At 41.9% G+C, this 20,041-nt stretch overlaps 1 protein-coding gene across 1 annotated transcript in view; it reads left to right on the top strand.

The window, feature by feature from the left end:
- The first annotated feature begins 3,161 nt into the window (after positions 1-3,161).
- Positions 3,162-20,041, top strand: part of LOC121269575 (Na(+)/H(+) exchange regulatory cofactor NHE-RF3-like) — a 31,247-nt gene continuing 14,367 nt past the window's right edge. The window contains exons 1-6 of the mRNA XM_041174276.1: positions 3,162-3,177; positions 5,345-5,494; positions 10,064-10,091; positions 15,411-15,475; positions 16,963-17,174; positions 17,643-17,766. Of these exons, the coding sequence (XP_041030210.1) occupies positions 3,162-3,177; positions 5,345-5,494; positions 10,064-10,091; positions 15,411-15,475; positions 16,963-17,174; positions 17,643-17,766 (595 nt within the window). The remainder of the gene's footprint in view (positions 3,178-5,344; positions 5,495-10,063; positions 10,092-15,410; positions 15,476-16,962; positions 17,175-17,642; positions 17,767-20,041) is intronic.

Here is a 20,041-nt window from a genome sequence, read left to right as displayed (position 1 = left end):
CTCTCCTCACCATCCAAGCGCCCAAACATTCCTTTCAAGTGAAGCAGCATTTCACTTGCACTTCCCTCAATTTAGTCTACTGCATTCGGTGCTCCCAAAGCTGTTTGCCCTACATTGGAGGGACCAAACACAGACTGGGTGACCGTTTTTCAGAACACCTTCGGTCTGTTTGCAAACATTACCCAGACCTCCCTGTCTCTTGCCATTTCAACACTCCACCCTGCTGTCATGCCCACATGTCCGTCTTTGGCTTGCTGCATTGTTCCAGTGAAACTCAACATAAACTGGAGGAACAGCACCTCATCTTCCGACTAGGCACTTTACAGCCTTCTGGACTGAATATTGAGTTCAACAATTCTAGATCATGAACTCTCTCCTCCATCCTCACCCCCTTTCCGATTTCCCCCCCCCCCCCCGAGTTTTTTTTTCCAATAATTTATATAGATTTTTCTTTTCCCACCTACTTCCATTATTTTTAAATGTATTTCCATCCATTGTTTTATCTCTACCTTTTAGCCTTTTTTGATTCCACCCCACCCCCACTAGGGCTATCTGTACCTTGCTTGTCCTGCTTTCTACCCTTAATTAGCACATTCCTTAAATAATATCACCACTTTCAACACCTCTTTGTGCTTTTGTCTGTGACATCTTTTGGTTATCTCCACCTATCACTGGCCCTCTATCCAGCTCTACCTGTCCCACCCCATCCTTAAACCAGTTTATATTTCACCTCTTTTCTATTTTTACTTAGTTCTGTTGAAGGGTCATTCAGACTCAAAACATTAACTGTGCTCCTCTCCGCAGATGCTGCCAGACCTGCTGAGTTATTCCAGGTATTTTTGTTTTTGTTATAAATAACAGGAATAGGAAGAATAGGAATAAACACATGAGGAAGAAAGAAATGGCAACGAATCAGCAAGTAATTAGGAAAGCTAATAGAATGTTATGATGTATTGCGAGGGGAACTGAATGCAAAAATAGAAAAGTTATGCTTCAGTTATACAGGGCATTGGTGAGACCACATCTGGAGTACTATGTGCAGTATTGGTCACCTTATTTAAGGAAGGATGTAAATGCTTTGGAAGCAGTTTAGACATTTACTAGGCTAATGCCTGGATTGGACAGGTTGTCTTATTAGGAAAGGTTGGACAGGATAGACTTGTATCAGCTGGAGTTTAGAAGAGCAAGAGGTGACTTTGTTGAAACATATAAGATCCTGAGGGTACTTGAGGGGGTCGATGTGGAGAGGATGTTTCCTCTTGTGGGAGAATCTAATACCAGGGGGTCACTGTTTAAAAATAAGGGGTCACCCATTTGAAACAGAGAGGAGGAGAAATTTTTTTCTCTCAGGGTGTGGAGTCTTTGGAACTCTCTTCCTCAAAGATGGTAGAAGCAGAGTCTTTCAATATTTTAAGGCAGAGTTAGATAGATTCTTGATTAACAAGGTGGTGAAAGGTTATCAGGGGTGGATGAGAACATGGAGTTGAGGTTACCATCAGATTTCCCATGATCTTATTGAATGGCGGAGCAGGCTCGAAGGGCTGAGTGGCCTACTCTTACTCGTAATTCAGATGTCCGTATATAATATTGCTCTAAAGAGCGATGTGTTGTCAAAGTTTTCTGTCTTGCACTCATCAGGTCAAATGCAAGAATGGAAAACTTCAAACAAACTCAACAATTTATGTCACAAAATTAAAAGGTGATGATTGGTTGGCAAGTTGACTCTGATTGGCTGAAGTGTCACCATGAGGAAAGCAATAGGCTCCCACGTAATTGAAATAAAAATTCAAAACAATGGAATAGAAGGATATATTAATAGGGTGAGATGAAGAGGGGTAGGAGGAGGCTCGTGAGGTGTTTAAACATTGGCATAAATATAGATCTTTTGGGCCGAATGGCCTGTGTCTGTGCTATAAATACACTGTAATGCTGTAACCTTACAAGATCACATTATTGGGAAGGACTGGGTTAATTAGTGATCTAAGGTGACCTGGGATACAGTATAGGAGTCTTCTCTCCTGCAACCTCCCATACATACCAGATGATTATGAAATGGACCTTTTTAAGCTCACTGTACTGACGAGGACCTCTGCCAGTTTTTTGTATGAATATTCTGATTAGTTCTTCCATTTGATTCAATATTTTTGGCTTTGTCAATTTCACCTTTACCTGTCTATTATCATTGACATAAATCACAGAACACCTGATCCAGAAAGCATATCGATAACTCTTAACTACTGTGAAATAGCTAGTACTTAAAGCATCAACAGCCCCTTAGTCTGATTCCAACAACTGAGGTGAAAAGAAAGACTTGAATTTATATAGCCCCATTTATGACGCCAAAAACGTCCCAAAACGCTTTGCAGCCAATGAGGTTCTTTTGAAGCATAGTCATTGTTGTGCTGTAGGAAACACAGCAGCCAATTTTGTGCACAGCAAGATCCCACAAACAGCAATATGCCAATGACTAGATAAACTGTTTTTGTGATGTTGATTGAGGAATAAATATTGACCAGGACACCGGGGGGAGAACTCCCCTGTTCTTCAAACCAGTGCCCTGGAGTCTTTTACATCCACCTGCGAGGCATCTTATCCGAAAAAAACGGCATCTATGACAGCGCAGCACTCCCACAGTACTGCAAATGTCAGCTAGGGTTTAGTGCCGGCCTCTCAGGATGGGACTAAAACCTTGAGATTCAGAGGTGAGAATGCTACTTTGCTGAGCCTTGGCTGACACCTGCTGATGGTAAAGCCAAACCTGTCTGAACTGGACTTGGCTTGGACAGGACAGGAGGCTGCAGTTGTGTAGAGGGACAACCTTGTGTCTGTGGCACCAGAGGGGAGGCAACCGTGCGCGTTAGCAGGGCTGCTAAGCTCAACTCTTGTGTGGCATAACCGCTGCCCTGTTAGCAACCCAATTAACCATTGCTTGAAATGAAATGACAGAGAGTCAAAGATACGGTACTTTTCTAGTTCTTGGTGTGAGGAGGCAGCAGAGGAAGTGTTGTGCGAGACCCAGTGTAATCTAATGGTGTTTAAATATTAAACATCCTGCATTCAGACGTTAAACTTCGCTCTATTCATGTGATAAGAGGCTGCTTTATAACTCAGCTGTTACTTCACCCTTCCGTCCAGAAGCGTCTCAGAAAGCAAGGTCCAACATGAAGGAACACAACGGTATGTAACGAATCTTTCATTTTAAAAAACATCAGCGACGCTTGTGAATGTATTTTTTTAAAAAAAGATTTGTGAATACTTACCTGCCGCAGTGTGTGTGCATGGTTAACAGGTTCAGGGAGACCTACAGTGAGGGAGGAGAGAGAGTGATTTTCTGTTTTCTTCCCTTCCCAGAATGTTAGGCTACCCTCATTCCGCTCTATTCAATCCGAACAATTTTGTATTAATAATTAACAAAAGCGCAATAAAAAAGCCGCACACTTACTTTCTAAAGAAAGCACAAATATTATTCATCTCCTCATCTGAAAATTTCTGAGAGAACAGTCACACATCACACAGTGTCACTGGATTCAATTCTGCAGACACATAGATAATTGCAGGAGCAGGATTGATTCCTGTAATTAGCAAGTCTCCGGTCCAAGTATGGACAATAACTGGATTGGGATATTTCCCTGTACACTGGGCGTAGGTTAAAAAAAACTCATGGATGTGTTATCTCTGATCTACTGCCACGGATAAAGATCCAAGCGTCGGGAACTTTAGACTCATTTATCTCTCCTCGTGAAGAATCCAAAGTTTAACATTGAGTCAAAGTAGACTTGGTGCACCAGTGGGTTGAGGCTCTCATTTATTGACATTTTAATAAGTTTTTAAGGCTTATGAGGATGTGAAGGCGTTAGAGAGGGAAAACAGAAAAGATTCACAAGAATGGTTCCAGGGATGAGGAACTTCAGTTAGGTAGATAGATTGGAGAGGTTAGGATTGTTTTTGTTGAAGAGAAGGCCGAGTAGAAATTTGATACAGGTATTCAGAATCATGAGGAGTCTGATTAAGAAGGTAGGGAGAAACTGTTCATGTTGGTGAAAGGATCAGACGAGAGGGCACAGATTTAAGGTAATTGGCAAAAGAAGCAACAGTGACATGAGGGAAAACTTTTTCATGCAGAGTGGTTAGGATCTGGAATGCACTGTCTGAGAGTGTGGCGAAGGTAGGATCAATTGAGGCTTTCAAAAGGGAATTGCATCTTCTGAAAAGGCAGAGTGGCACCAGATAATTGCTTCTTCAGGGGGCCAGCACAGACACGATGGACCAAATAGCCTCCTTCCGTGCTGTAACCATTCTATTATTCTATGAGTTTTAAATTATTTTTACTTACAATATAGCACAACTTATGGAAAACATGAAGTACAAAGTAGCATTTCATGTTTAATACAGAGCCATAAGCTGGGTGATTCAGTAAAAAATGTTTAAAGTTGTTTGTGGTTAAATCTTGGTGAGTTGAAGAGGCATGGAAGAGTCATCTGCTACCACTGTAGCAGACTCTGGATTGTCCTGTTAACCCCCACACACAACACAAATGCTCACGCAACACAAGATACACACACAAACAACTTGCAAAAGCAACACAACACATACACACAATGCACACACACAAACAACACACACACACAAATACACACAAACACAACACATGCACACAAACATATAAATTCGCAACGCACACACAAGCATACATGCACACAACATGCACATACAGGCAAACACAACATAAACACATAAGCATTCACAAATATGAACATGCACACACAGAAACATAAACACACATGCATACACATACATACAATAGCCAATTTTAGCTGCCTGTGTGTCCTTTTGTTTATTTTAAAATATATTGAATGGATTTAAATGTATTAAGGAGGGATGTTTAAGATCAATATCAGAAGCTTTATCTTCCAAATGCTAACATGACTGATAACACGAGTCGTATGGCACATCTCACAGGGAGAGGGCTTAAAATATTAACAGATACATTAACTGCATTGGTACAGGGATTAATGGTATGGATAGAGAGATTAACAGCATTACTAGAGGATTAACAATGCTGGTAGAGGGATTAGATACACCATTAGAGACATTGGTGACACTGCTCACTTGTTTATAGTTCTCAGGAGAAGTAATTTAGTATTGTCAAAAACAGAAAACAACTAATGAGGGGAGTCCTGGATAAAATAATCAGCATAGTCTCTGGATGCAGTGGGGTTGATGGGTTGAATGGCCTCTTCTCCCTCTAGACTTCCTTCTAACAGTAGAATGAAATCTAAAAACAGAAGTAACGGTCACTTTGGTGTTTTATACTTTGTTGTAAACAAAATGTTAACCACCACAGGATGGAGGGAAATGAACAATACAGAGGCTAAAGAGAATCTAATGCAACCATTTTATTTGGACGCAACAGGTCATCCATCATTTAAGGCAATGGTTGTCAGGAAGGGGGAGTGTACATTGCTAAGGAGATCATCGAGGCATCTTGCACCAGGTTTGTAAACCCAGGTGTGGCACAATCTCTTAATACTACTCCTGTTTCTTCTCTGACAGGTGTTGTTGTATATGAAAGGTGATTGACACCTTTTAACTCCCCAGGGAGCCGGCATGGACTTGATGGGCTGAATGGCCTCCTTTTGTGCCATAAATGATTCTATGACCATGACTCTTCTGTAGGTGTGTTGACAGACTCCGAGGGGATAAAACAAAATTGTCCATGCCCAAAATCAGGCAACACTTGCCATCGTATTTCCAACTCATCACACCTGAGATTCTCCATTATTCCGACACCCGCTGAAACCAATAACTTTTAGAAAGGTATTCACATTTCCAGTGGCTGACTGGAAGGATCACACAACAGGATTTCAAGTTTTAAAACACTTACTGCAAACAAACTAAACAAATTGTCTAAATACTATTCAGTAGGCAATTTGTGCTCTAAACTACAAAAAAGATAACTTTTAAAATGAGAGAAAGTCCTCCATGGTTATACTTTACTGTGTCTCTGAAGTGGACACTGCATCCTCCAGGAATCAGTACAAAGCTATTTTCAGATCCTGATGGCTTTCCTCCTTTTTCCTTTTTCAGCCAGATAACATCTAATCCCCAGAAGCTATTTTCAGGGTGAGGGACAAATTAGAGATTCTTTCCTCTAGCCAGGCTAGGTGAATCATTTAAATCTTCATGAACTTGTTCTCTTCAATCTGAGCATGAGCTCCCAAATGTGTTTTCCAACAGGACCAGCATTTTCTCTGCTTAAAGTGCAGGACTAGCTGCTTCTGACTTTCTGCTCTCTTTCTCTCTCTCCCAGACTCTTGCAGACTGACTCGTCATTGGGGTTCAGGGATATCTTAAGAAAGCCCTGCAAGCCGATACTATAATGACTTTCTATGGCCTGTCCCCCTCTCAAAGTCCATGTCCATGGCAATGTGAATCACAGGTAGAATTGATGATTAGCTATTTTCTTTACGTCGGGATTAAATAGATTACAGTATAACCATTTATGAAACCTGACATTCCTAACACCTCCCTGTGACTTGGAGACTAATAATCCATCCACCATCAGCATACCTGCCCTGGTCATTGTCCACGGGTGTGAATATCTTGCACACTACTTCCAGTAAGACAACCTTGCCCCCATCTCCCCTCCCTCCCTTAACCTTTAATAATCAAGCCACTCAAGCTTGTTGTCGGGCAGAATTCAGAACAGGTCACATGACCACTTCACTAATTCATTTTACCTTAAACAGGCAGTTCAAAAACATAACAACCTTCTAAACTTTGTATTTGTAGCAACATGTTTTTCCCCCACAGTGCAGCAGATTATGAGCAGACTTTCCTCCCCTGAACTTCATTTGCCCTCAAAAACTCAGTTTTTCTAATAAAGCTGATCAATATTCAAAATTAAATGATGATACTAGGGGTGTTTCAAATGCTGATTCACAACTTGCATTTATATAGAACGTTTAGCATAATAAACTGTCTCAGTGCTCTTCATGGGAGCATTATTTGCTGCAATTTGGCAGTAGAATGATGTCAGAACCGAGGGGTTATACCTAGCAGGAAAGACTGAGCAGGATGGGACTCTTCTCTCTAGAAAAGAGAAAGCTGAGAGACGACATGATAGGGGTTTATAAAATCTTGAAAGAGTTTGATAGGGAAGACTTAGAGAAGACGTTTCCATTGTCAGGTGACCAGAACAAGGGGTTATTAATACAAGATAGGATTTATTCATGACTATTAGCAATTCAAGAGAAACTTCTTTACTAAGATGCTGATGAGAATGTGGAATTTTGAGTTGAATAGCATAGATGCATTTAAGGGGAAACTAAATATGCACATGAGGGAGAAAGAATAGAACCTGCTGACAGGATGAGACGAAGTAGGGTAGGAGGAGGCTCATGTGGAGCATAAACATCATCCTGGACCAGTTGGGCTGAATGGCCTCTTTCTGTGCAGCGAATTCTACGTACTTCTATGAGGTGGTACAATTGCTGTTTTTAGGAATCTAAAGGGACTAAACAGTTTAAACCATGATGATCTGTTTCATCTGGTCTAAAAAAGTAGAACTAGAGGGCATGACCTGTGCTTGAAGGGAGTAAATTCAAAACTAATCTGCAGAAACAATGGGCTGAAGTTTTCCACCAGGAATGAAGTCCCACTGAAAGCAAAACCAAACGAAACTGGAGCCAACTCACTCCAGCAGGTGGCAAGACCCTGCAGCGGCATTTTACTAGTGGGGGCCAATTAAGAGGTCGCCACTAGGATCACTGTCCAATTAAAGATGGTTCCCAGAGCTACCAGCACAATGAGAGGGCTGGGAGCTCAACCTTTAGAGGTGCTCACTGCTGATGCTGTGGGAAGGAGAGGGTGCTTCCAAGCTGAAGTAAAGCTCAAATAAGCTTTTAATTTAACCGTGCCAGGACCAGGCAGACAGATCCTAGGAATCAGGGGGGAAATTGTTCTTTTGCGGGGCGGCAGTTGCTGCTGGGGCGAGTCCCTCTCTGGGCCATGGAGCAACCATAAAGGAGGGTCCCCCTCACCACCTCTGTCCCCTCAGAATCCGCTGGGTGGTTGCCAGGATTTACTTGCCAGTCTGCCCATGGTAAAGTGCCATTGGAGGCGGGAGGCAGCCTATAAATGGACTCTTAACCACTGAGGTTCCCAGTTCCTGCTGCTGAAAAATGCCACGGCGGCAGGAATACGTTGGGCTCCCCTCCCGCCACCGTTTTAACAGCCCTCCCACTTCCCAGCCTGTCTCCATAGGCCTGGTAAAATTCAACCGAATATTTCAGGGAGTGAGCCAACAATCTATGGAACAGAGTTCCTTGGGAGATGGTAGAATTTGTTAGTACTGATTCATTCAATTTCAGATTACAGAGATTTATTTTAGAAAAAAAATCTTGGAATCCAGGATATGAGTAATTTGAGACATGGCGTGCAGTGAGTGTAGCATGACAAAGTGACTTTGGACCAATGGTTCTCTACCATTGCAAGTTTTCCTCACCTCATGACTGTTATAGGCTCAGTGATAGAGACTGATTGCTATAGTTAGTCAACAACTCCATTAGCATTGTATTGACTGCAGGATGATAGAAAGCAAACTAGATGGACCTTGGTCTTTTTCTGTAGCAATTCCTATGTTCCTATGAAATCTAACACTTGACACCTTCAGGGAAGGAGAAAGACATGACAAGAAAAATGCAAACAGCCCTAACAATTTGTTCCAATACATGGTGATAGTTAGTGGGCACCATGCCATATTTGTCCTTGGTTTCTATGCCATATGCTACTCTATCTCTGTTTACTTTTAGATTTGTTTTTTGCCCTTCCATTTCAGTGTCTTGCTCTGCAGAGATAGCATTGATAAGTCAATTGTCAGCTTTCTCTTTACTCTCTGACTACCTTAACCACATAGTGGTGCTGCTGATGGCAAAACAACTTGGGCAGCATTGTTGTGAAGTACCTGTCCCAGCACCCCTGCCCATAGAAGCTGTGCAATTCGCCTGACAATGGTCATATGCTCCCTTTGAATGATAAGTATAAAGGGTGCTTCCTGAGATAGAGATACCTTTTTTTTTCAGGCCAGTGAAATGTGTGCCCAGGCTGCCTGTAGTGAGGGAGATGGGTGCTCATTCCACTGGCAAAGAGAGAGGTTGGTGATTTTTGCTTCTGAGTCAGAAAGTTGTAGGTACAAGTTCCACCCAAAAGACTTGAGCACAGAATCCAGGCTGACATTGAGTAGCACTGAGGGAGTGCTGCACTGTCAGGGATGCCGCCTGTCAGAAGAGATGTTAAACTGAGACCCAATTTACCCTCACTGGATGTAAAAGATCCCACAACACTATTTCAAAGAAGAACCGGGGAGTTCTCCCTGGCAACCAATAGTCATCACTCAACAATTCAGAAGTTGACTATGAAGTACTCTAGGGTTGCCCTGAAGACATGAAAGGGACTATAGAAATGGCAGCTCTTTCTTAAGTTTTAGTCTTTCCCCATAACTAAGTTCTTAAAGGCTAGGGATCAAACCTGCGTTCTTTCTTACACTGGCGCCAGGATTTCAATATCTCTCTCATAACCTTGTGACTGACACTGAATGCACTATTCAAGGAGCACTGTGCAGATCAGATGTCAAGCCTCAGACTTGCTTTAAGTTTTGATTTCTAGTCAACATGCTTGGCAACACACACACACACACACACACACACACCTTATTGCTGTTGGTTCAGTAAATGTAAGTTCTAACATGAATATCCAGCTTGTTGTTTTATGGGTACTGAGCACCTTTTGTACCTTGTACAGGGTCAGGAGCACAATTCCTTTGACATTCATATTGGTGAATCTCAGCCAAGCTGTCAAGAATCAATGAGGCATGCAGCAGTCACTGCTATTATGTCGGTTATTTGGAGGGAATGGATGTTCACAGAGAGGGTTATCATAATATAGGAGCAGGAGGCCATTCAGCCCCTCAATGATGTTCCATCAAAAAATGCATCTTGAAGAAGCAACCTTTGCAGGCAAGGTGCTGCAAAGCTTTTCTAATTTATTTTCTTTCTATTTGCAGGTGTCGAGGACAGAGCAGCATTATCCCCGTAAGTATTGATTTCTCATTTGTGAGATGCCGGCTCAGAGCACTGGGCACCAAGGCTTGAGTCAATGACTTGCTCTGGTGTGAGGTCCAAAGGTCAGCCATCTCTCGCTGAGCATAGGCCCCAGCACAATCATCATACTATCTGGAGATACTAGAAGGATAAGAGGTCATCTCATTAAAAAGTTGTTAAAATTCTTAGAGGGCTTGATGGGATAGATGCTCAGATGCTGTGTTCCCTGGTTGATGAGTCTAGAACTAGGGGTCATAGTCTCAGGATAAGGGGTCAGCCATCTTGGACTGAGATGAGGAGAAATTTAGAATTCTCTACTCCAAATGATTGAGGATGCTGAGTCATTTTTGGACACTAAGGGAATTAAGGGGTATGGGGATAGGGATGGAAAGAGAAATGGAGGCAGAAGATCAGCCACAATCTTGTTGAATGGGGGAGCAGGTTCATGGGGCTGAATGGCTTACTCCTGCTCCTATGTCTTACATTCTTGTCAGAAAGGACCATTGACCTGGCTGTTCCTGAAGTTCAAAAAATCCCACCTGCACTCTGTTGCATTATATCTCTTGTGTGTGATTTTCTTTATTGACAATGCTAGCTCTTGTTTTTAAGAGATATGTGTGCACACGTTAGCCAAAGACAGAATTGGGTATTGCTGTGATGCCTCCTCACAATCAAAATGACTGTCAACAGTCAGAATTCAGGCTCATATCTGTTCAATGACTCGGCCACTAGGCATCTCAGGGTATGATTGTTTGTAAACCAAAGAATTGCTTCTCAGCTCATCTGTTCCTAGCAACCTTCATTATTTTTACATAGGATTATTCTAATGTTCTTCTGGTCAGCCTCCCATCTTCCACCCTCCATAAACTTGTGCTCATCCAAAACTCTGCTGTCCATGTCCTAACTCACATAACTCCCATTCACCCATCCCCACCCATTGTGCTCACTGACCTATATTGGCTCCCGATCCAGCCACGCCTCAATTTTAAAATTCTCATCATTTTAAATTTCTTCCATGTCCTCACCCCTCCCTATCTCTCTAACCTCCTCCAGCTCTATGACTCTCTGAGACCAATGTGCTCCTTCCATCTGGCCTCTTGCTCATCCCCAATTTTCATCGCTCCACTACAAAATGACTGAGCATCCACAGCCCTTTGCAGTAGAGAATTCCAAATTTCTCCTCATCTCAGTCCCAGGTGGCTGACCCCTTAGCCTGAGACTATGACCCCCTAGTTCTAGACTCCTCAACCAGGAGAAACAGCATCTGAGAATCTATCCTGTCAAGCCCTCTAAGAATGTTATACATTCTAATAAGAACACCTCTTATTTTTCTAAATTCCAGATAGTATGATGATTGTGCAGGAGCCCACAGCATTCAGCTGCCTTGGTCCTAAGCTCTAGAATTTCCTCCCTAAACCGCTCCACCTATCTTTTTCTCCTTGCTTAAGATGTCCTTTGAAACCTACTTCATCGTCCAAGGTTTTGGTCACCATTCCTAATATCTCCTTGTGTGGCTCATTGTCAAACTGTATTTGATAACATTGCAGTGGGACCAATCTCCATAAGACCTTGGGATGTTTATTATGTTAAAGATGCTTTATAAATGCAAGTTGTTGTTAGCTCACTTAACAACTATTGTGCATGAAAACCTGTTACCTGATGTCCTCTCATTAGGAATGGTTTGTGTTGCTCTCTGAGCCTGGACTGAGCTGTGTTAGGGATTCCACTATGGACGCAGTAACCTTTTCTCTGTACCTGCCATCCTAATCTCATGCAACTGAATCTGAGCTGAACCTAAACTAATTGAATATTATCAACTGTTTACTTAGTTGAATGTAAACTGACCATGTAATTACATTATCCTTTTGGCTAACTGCACAGGAAAACACAAATCTGTAATTAAATCTGATAAAGGGGTTTCTGTTGGAGATGAGACAGATGTTGAAAACTGATGGGTTGATTTTTAATTTTGGGGCCACGCAGGTTCAGGGGTGAAGATACATTCTTGGTCCTGACCTCACTCAAATGGAGCCAGTAAGTTGTGGGAGGGGGCGGTGGTGGAGGGCACATAGGACTCACAGTAGAGCTCAAGGAGTCTTGTGGAGATTCATTGGGACATTGGCATAGATACTGTCCTTATACCCTCGGGACTCATGTGACACTGGGTTAGCATAGTGTACCCAATGTCCATGAGACCCGTCCCACCCAGTGCCCATCAAACTCACTTCACCTAGCCAAAATCAAAATACTGCAGATGCTGGAAATCTGAAAAGAAAACAGAAAATGCTGAAATGCTCAACAGGTCGAGCAGCAGTTGTGAAGTTAACATTTCAGATCTGTGACCTTTCATCAGAACTGGGAAAAGTTAGAGATGTAATAAAAACAGAAAAAGCTGGAAAAACTCGATAAGTCTGGCAGCATCTGTGGAGAGAGAAACAGAGTACTTTCTTTGGAACTAAAGAAAGGTAGAATGGGTTTTATGTGTTGAAAAAGGAGGCAAAGTCAAGTGGAACATAAGGAAAGGGTTGGACGGCGGAGGGGAGATAAAATACCAAAGATGTCATGGAACAAAATGCAAAGGGAGTGATAATAGTTGTAGTAAAGAGTGTTAGAAGTATATGGGTTTCGAGTGAAAGGTGGGAGGGTAGGAAGAACATAAGGGAAAGTTTGTGACAGGTGCAGGACAGGAGACACTAAATGACAAAAAGTTTCATTGTTATGATCCCAGCTGATGTTACAACTAGACAAGCCTGATCCCAGTGTGGAATCTGGCTTGCTAGATCATAATTTTTATTTGTTTGTTTAGATATGTACAGAGGGGCTACTGAACAGAGTCACCGGAGTCAGCTAATGAACTTTTAACAAAAGCATAAAACATTTATTAAACAAGAAAAGATGAATTATGTTACAATACTCCTTCACCCACAACTATACCTTGCAGTTATATACAGATTTGTAAGGGTAGCACAAGTTACAAAAAATATCTTATACTCTAATGTTCACAGTAAGTACAGGCCATGTAAACCAATTGGCAACCTGTGGTCAGGCACACCACACTCTGAAACCAGATGACAGATGCCACCCCAGACAGATGCTATGGATCTCCCCTCAACTCCCCCCAAAATCTTATTACACCATGAGTCAACCAGTCTCACTGAACTCCATCTTTCACATGAGGGTTTCCAATCTTCACTTTCCAAGATCTCACCTTGGAATCTTCTCCCAAACCAGATTCTCTCAGATTCCTTCCACAAGGGTTCACCTCCAGAGTTTTAAACTCTCCTTCTGATGTTCTTCTTCCCTGGGTCACCACATGTATTCAAGCTGTCTTCCATACATTCTCACTCACCGACTCAGCCATCAACAGTACACCTCTGATTCATATGTCTATTTGAAAGAGTTACAGACCTTCAGCCAGTTCTTTGGACCTTCTGGCTTCTCACAAGCCTTTATATCGCTTTGACTCTGCTTCATGCAGCTTGAAGCTTTAAACTTGAAACTTGAGTCTTTCACTGCCCCTCACTCTTAACTTCACTTAACAGAATCTTTTCCAGGTTCCTCTCCTTTCTTTGACAAGAAGGTCTGCTTGGGACTTTCTCCTGTTCCACTCCCCTGCATTCTTGGGGACTTTCTTCTTTAGATTGGGACTGCCTATCTGTCCCCTTTGTTCCAGTTTCCCTCTGGCAGCTACTTTCAATCAACTTTGGCTTGGACTGCTTATCTTCCCCTTTTAGGCTGCTTCTGCTTGGCAGCTGTCTTCAAAACCAACTGAACTCAAGCAGCTTCCAAATCAAATTGCTGTTTCTAGTTTCTTCTGTGTGTGTCTGTGGGAGGGACCTGCCTCTTTGATCCCGGTAGGCAACAGCCCAGTTTTTCTACTCTTGTGTTTGCTTGACTTCTCCTACAGTCGTAAACTCACATTGGAAATGCAGGTACCTTTTAAAGTGAAACTAAAACTCAACTTGACCTTTTCTTAACACACAGATACAGAAATACAAATCAAACTTAAACTTCAAAGCTAAAACTCATTCCTAACACCCACAAATACAAATATAACTTACTTAAACTATTTATATTTCCTAACATCATGATGTAGGGTTAAAGGGAGTGATAATGGGACAAGTAATGAAACAAGATGTTTCTAGAGGAGTAGATGGCAGGATCCTGAGTAGCTGCCATCCGAAAGCAAAGTGAAGAGAATAAGAGAGAAATTAGTGAAAAAAATAACAAACCAACAAAGAAGCAAGAAACATAATGGGGGTAGAGTTTATGATCTAAAATGGTTGAACTCATTGTCGAGTCCAGAAGGTTGTAAAGTGCCCACACAGAGTCCATCAGTCCCACTCCACCAAGTACCCCTCAGTCCCACTTCCCAATGAGTCTGTTTTTGGCTATTCCCTCACCTGCCTCCATCTGTTAATCCCATAAACACTAAAAGGGAACACTTTCAGATGGGGGAATGTGGAACTAGGGGCACAGTTTCAAAATAAGGGTTCTCCCATTTAAGACAGAGATGAAGTGGATTTGTAATTCTCTTCCCTAGTGAGCAGTGGAGGTTGAATCATTGAATAGATTCAAGGCCGAGTTAGACAGATTTTTGATCAACAAAGGGGTCAAGGATTATGAGGGACAGGCAAAAAAGTGGAGTTAAGGCCACAATCAGATCAGCCATTATCTTATTGAATGGTGGAACAGGCTCAAGGGGATGAATGGCCCATTCCTGTTCCTATTTCTCATGTTCTTATGACACATTTCTGGTGTGGAGCCTCACCTGCTGGGAGCTAGTATTGAGGAACTGTTCATATGAGCAACCCACAATGCTTGTCCCTGGTATCCATCAATCTGGGTACAGCTCAATCCTCATTGTTACTACATCTCACTCATCTATTACTCAGTCAGGAAGGTCTAAATTATGAGGGGTTTTAATGGTGTAATTAAGGAGAAACCGTTTGAACTGGTAGGAGAGTCAGTAAGCAGAGGACACAGACTTAAGGAAATTAGCAAAAGAGCCAGAGGATAAATGAAAACTTTTTTTTTTACGCAGTGAGTTTTTATGATCTGGATGCATGTCTGAGAGGGCAGGGGAACAGATTCGGTTGTAACTTTCAAAATGGAACTGGATAAATACTTGTAAAGGAAAATTTTGCAGGGGAAAGAGCAGGGGAGTGGGAGCTAATTGGATAGCTCTCCCTAAGACCCGGCACAGGCACAATCGGCCAAATGCATTCTATGCTATAAGGATTGATGATCCAAGGACTGTCAAAAGAATAAAACTGATGTCTTCTTTTAATATTCTGATTTGTTTTTCAGGAAGTTTACTTTTAATCCAAAGGAAGGAATTGATAATCCCGCTTTGGTCATATGTGACGACCTCGGTAAATTAAGCTCAATGCATTTTATTGAGAACATTTTATGAGGTGCTGTAAATGGCAGATAAGAACTAAATATTAACTTTTCCCATCACCATAGCACTTAGTGTCCCCCCAAAGCAAAGGAACACTGTCCTGGGTGATGAGATAAGTTCTGTCACTAAGGCAGAGGCTACATTAATAGATTTGCAAACAAACAAAATAAAAATCTAAGGAGGCTCCTGGTCAAAGTTAATATTTCCATAGTGATCTGGGAATCAGAGCCATGCTATGTGCTGTCCCTATTTATTACCATCAGGAATAACAGGATTCACTGAAGAGGGGTGGGAAGAAGCTGGTTCGGGGCATCAACACCAGCAGAGGCCAGTTGGGCTGAATGGCCTGTTTCTGTGCTGTTAGGGGAAGATGGGGGCGTAGTGGTAATGTCACTAGACTAGTAATCCAGAGGCCTAGGCTAATGATCTGGGGAAGTGGTTTCAAATCTATATGAATTCAATAAAATCTGGAGTTGAAAGTTAATCTTGGTAATGGTGACCATGAAACTATGGTCAATTGTAAAAATCCATCTTGTTCATTACTGTCCTTTAGGGAAGGAAATCTGCCACTCTTACCCTATCTGGCCTGCATGTGACTCCAAACTCACAGCAATGTGATTGACTCTTAACTGCCCCCTCAAATGGCCTAGCAAGCCATTCTGTTCAAGGGAAATTGGGGATGAGCAACAAATGCTGGCCTTGGCAGTGATGCTCACATCCCATCAAAGAATAAAAAAAAAACTATTTAATGCAGTGTAACTGTGGAAGGATGCCAGGGCACCCAGTTTGTAGTTTGCTTTGGAAATTTGAGGGAATCACAGAATGTAATCCTCAAAACATGGAGGATTTAGATTCTAATGCATTTTATAAGAACATAAGAGCATAAGAAATAGGAACTGGAGTAGACTATTCGGCTCTTTGAGCCTGCTTCACCATTTAATAAGATCATGGCCGGAATTTTACAGCCCATCGCGGCAGTGACTGGGCTGTAAAATGCAGCGAGCCATTCTAAACTCCATTGACTTTGGCAGCACCATAAAATCCCGCTGGCGTAAAATTCTGTCCCATGGCTGACCTTCTACTTCCATTCTCCTTCCTGCACTGTCTCCATATCCCCTAATTCTGTGTGTCCAAAAATCTACTAAACTCTGACTTGAATATAGTCAATGATTGAGTATCCAGAGTTCTCTGGGATAGAGAATTCCAAATCTTTTGAGTGAAGAATTTTCTCCTAATCTCAGCCCCAATGGTCGACCCCTTATTCTGAGATTGTGACCCTTGTTTCTAGACTCTCCGGTCAGCATCTACCTTGTAAGCCCCTTAAGAATTTTGATGTAAATCAATTAGATCAACTTCAGATTTCCAGCATCCTTAGTTTTTGTTATCATCATTTACCTGTTCTGAATCAAAGTGCAAATCTGAAGTAGGCACATCAATGATGTATGTTAATTTCTTCAGAACTGCCAATCTCCCTCAAGCCCAGAATCTGTGTCTTGACTAAGAAGGATAATGAGATGTTTGGCTTCCACTTGCGAGCAGAGAAGGGAAGGCCAGGACATATCATCAGACACGTGGAGCCAGGGAATTGTGCTCAGTATGCTGGGCTCTCGGACGCTGACAGGGTATTGGAGGTAAATGGAGAGTACGTGGATAACATTGAACATTTCAAGGTGAGACTTGGTTTATTATTTTGGTCATTTTGTTGCCCCTGATCTGCTAAAGATTGGGGTACAAGCCCTACTACAGAGAGTTGAGCACATAATCTTAGCTACTATATCAATAAAAAACTGAGGGAGTGCTGCACTGGTCGGAGGTGCCGTCTTTTGGATGAGACATTAAACTGAGGTTCCGTCTGCCCTTTCATGTTGATGTAAAAAATACTGCAGTACTATCTGAAGAGCAGGAGCGTTCTCCCCAGTATCCTGACTATCCCTCAACTAACTCCTAAAACAGATTACCTGATCATTTATTTTATTTCTGTTTCTGGGAGCTTGCTGTGAGCAATTTGTCTGCCACTTTTCCTACATTCCATCTGTAACTACAATTTAAAAGTACTTCATTGGCTGTAAAGCACTTTGGACAGTCCTGATATTGCAAAAGCCAAAGTATAAATAACATTTATTTTGTTTGACTGCTAGCTGATCAACACAGAGATGGCAAATACCTCATTTCCTGGAAGGATTTTAATGATAACTGAATCTGCCTTGTCATGTTACCTGTTCCTGAGACATGAGCTTGGGTTTGAACCATTCTTAAGTCATGGTGTGAATAAAATTGGTGTTTAGGCACAATCCACAACATCGTGTTCTTGCCCACCTGCCTGATGCTATTTTAATGATTAGGTGTTTAGCAGGTTACCATCTGTTCTGTTGAAGCCACATTAATATTTAGATATCGGGATCCAGTCCTGTCATTCATCAATCAAACCCATGGAGATTCAATGTAGGCCATTGTGTTAATTTTTTGAAAATTGCATTCTGATCTGGACAGGTTCTTAAGGAGCTTGAGGGGTTGTTAATTGGCAATGAATGGGTTTCCCATTGCCCCCCTCCTGCTAGCCCTTTGAAAATTTAAAATGGTCCTGGAGGTGTCAGGATCCTGAGATGACCTCTGGGACCATAATTTTCAAAGCCTGCGGGTCCCCAACCCACAGCCCTTTGAAATTCCTAGCCAGAAATTCTGTTGATCTCAGCCTTAAGTATATTCAACAATGGAGCATGCACAATAGGTGTTAATCACTGTAGCACAAAGCTGACTTGGCAATTGCAATTTAGATGCAAGTCATCAGTTCTTTATAAATGTAGACAGTCTTTGCTACTGCAGTGGAAGATAAGTTTGGAGAATGCCTTTGTGACAGTTTCCAGGAGCAATATGTTGTGAACTAATGAGGGATAAAGTTATTTTAGATCTAGTATTGTGCACTGAGGAAAGGTTAATTTCCTACTGGAAAAAGTGATCAGAATTCAATAGATTCCCACCTTGCAGTATGTAGTTTTCAAACTCAGTCACAAATAAGAATCATAAACTTTAGCAAAGTCAAATACAAAGGTACAAGGGGACAGCTGGCTATGGCTGATTCAGCAAATAGACTTTCTACCCCAGAGAGTTGTGGATGAATACTTTTAAGGTTGAGATAGACAGATTTTTGGTCTCTCAGGGAATCAAAGGATATGGGGAGCGGGTTGGAAAATGGAGTTGAAGCCAAAGATCGGCCATGATCTTATTGAATGGAGGAGCAGGCTCGATGGTCTGTATGGTCCCCTCCCGCTCTTATTTCTTATGTTCTTAACCCTCTGGGTTAGAGAATTCCAATGATTCACAACCCTCTGAGTGAAGAAATTTCTCCAGACTATAAAAAGAACAAAAAAAGCAGGAAAAACTGAAAGAACATCTGATGAAAGATCTTTGACCTGAAAATGTTTTTTTTTTAATTCATTCTCGGGATGTGGGCTTTGCTGACTGGGCCAGCATTTATTGCCCATCCCTAATTGTCCTTGAGATGGTGGTGGTGAGCTATTTTCTGCAGCGGTTCAATAAGGCAATTCACCACCACCTTCTCAAGAACAACTAGGGATGGGCAATAAATGCTGGCCCAGCCAGTGAAACCCATGCCCCATGAATGAATTTTTAAAACATTAACACAGTTTCTCTCCATAAATGCTGCCTGACCTGCTGAGTTATTCAAGCTTTTTTGTTCTTATTTCAGATTTCCAGCATAAGCAGTATTTTGCTTTTAAATTTCTTCTCAGCTTAGTTTTAAATAATTGCCCCCTTATCCTGAGACTGTACCCCATGTTCTAGATTCCCTAGCCAGGGGAAACAATCTCTCAGTGTCTACCTTGTCAAGCCCCTTCAGAAATTTTTATGTTTCAATGAGATCACCTCTCCTTCTAAACTCCATAGGATATAGGCCCAATTTACTCAGCCTGTCATAGGACAACCCCTCTCCTCCCAGGCACCAACCTCGTGATCCTTTGCTGCACTGCCTCTAATGCAAGTATATCCTTCCTTATATATGGAGATCAAAATGGCGCACAATAGCTAGGTGGGGAAGCTGGGAAGGCAGGTCATATGGAGGTCCTTCTGATATTAATGGCAGGACTGTAGCATAAAGGGTTAACGGGTGGTATATGCTAATGTATGATGTAGATGATGATATACAACCACTGACGTCAGTACATCTTGTGTTAGACTGTCTTGAGAGAGTTTGAAATCATGCATAGGAGCAATGTGTCCACTCTGCAACCTGCTTAGATGTAGTACTAACTGTTATGACATGGCAGATGATGTGTGCCAGGCAGACCAAATCCACAAGGGAAACTTGGTCGTGCTATCACAACAGTCTAGTAATTTGTATTTATTATGAGAAGATGTGTGCACTGAATTCAGAAATAATAAGTCCACCAAGACCTTTAGAGATTTAAAAAAATAAATTAAAATATTTATTAACAAAGTAAAATATTTCAAGCACATACATAAGCCTACTATAATAACTCCTAAAATTCCTAATTAACCTGACCCCCAGTTACACCTCCTT

This window comes from Carcharodon carcharias, chromosome 25, assembly GCF_017639515.1.
Source record: "Carcharodon carcharias isolate sCarCar2 chromosome 25, sCarCar2.pri, whole genome shotgun sequence".
NCBI classification, from domain to species: domain Eukaryota; kingdom Metazoa; phylum Chordata; class Chondrichthyes; order Lamniformes; family Lamnidae; genus Carcharodon; species Carcharodon carcharias.
The sequence above is the reverse complement of the archived record's forward strand: the minus strand, read 5'-3'. Positions and strand labels throughout refer to the sequence as shown.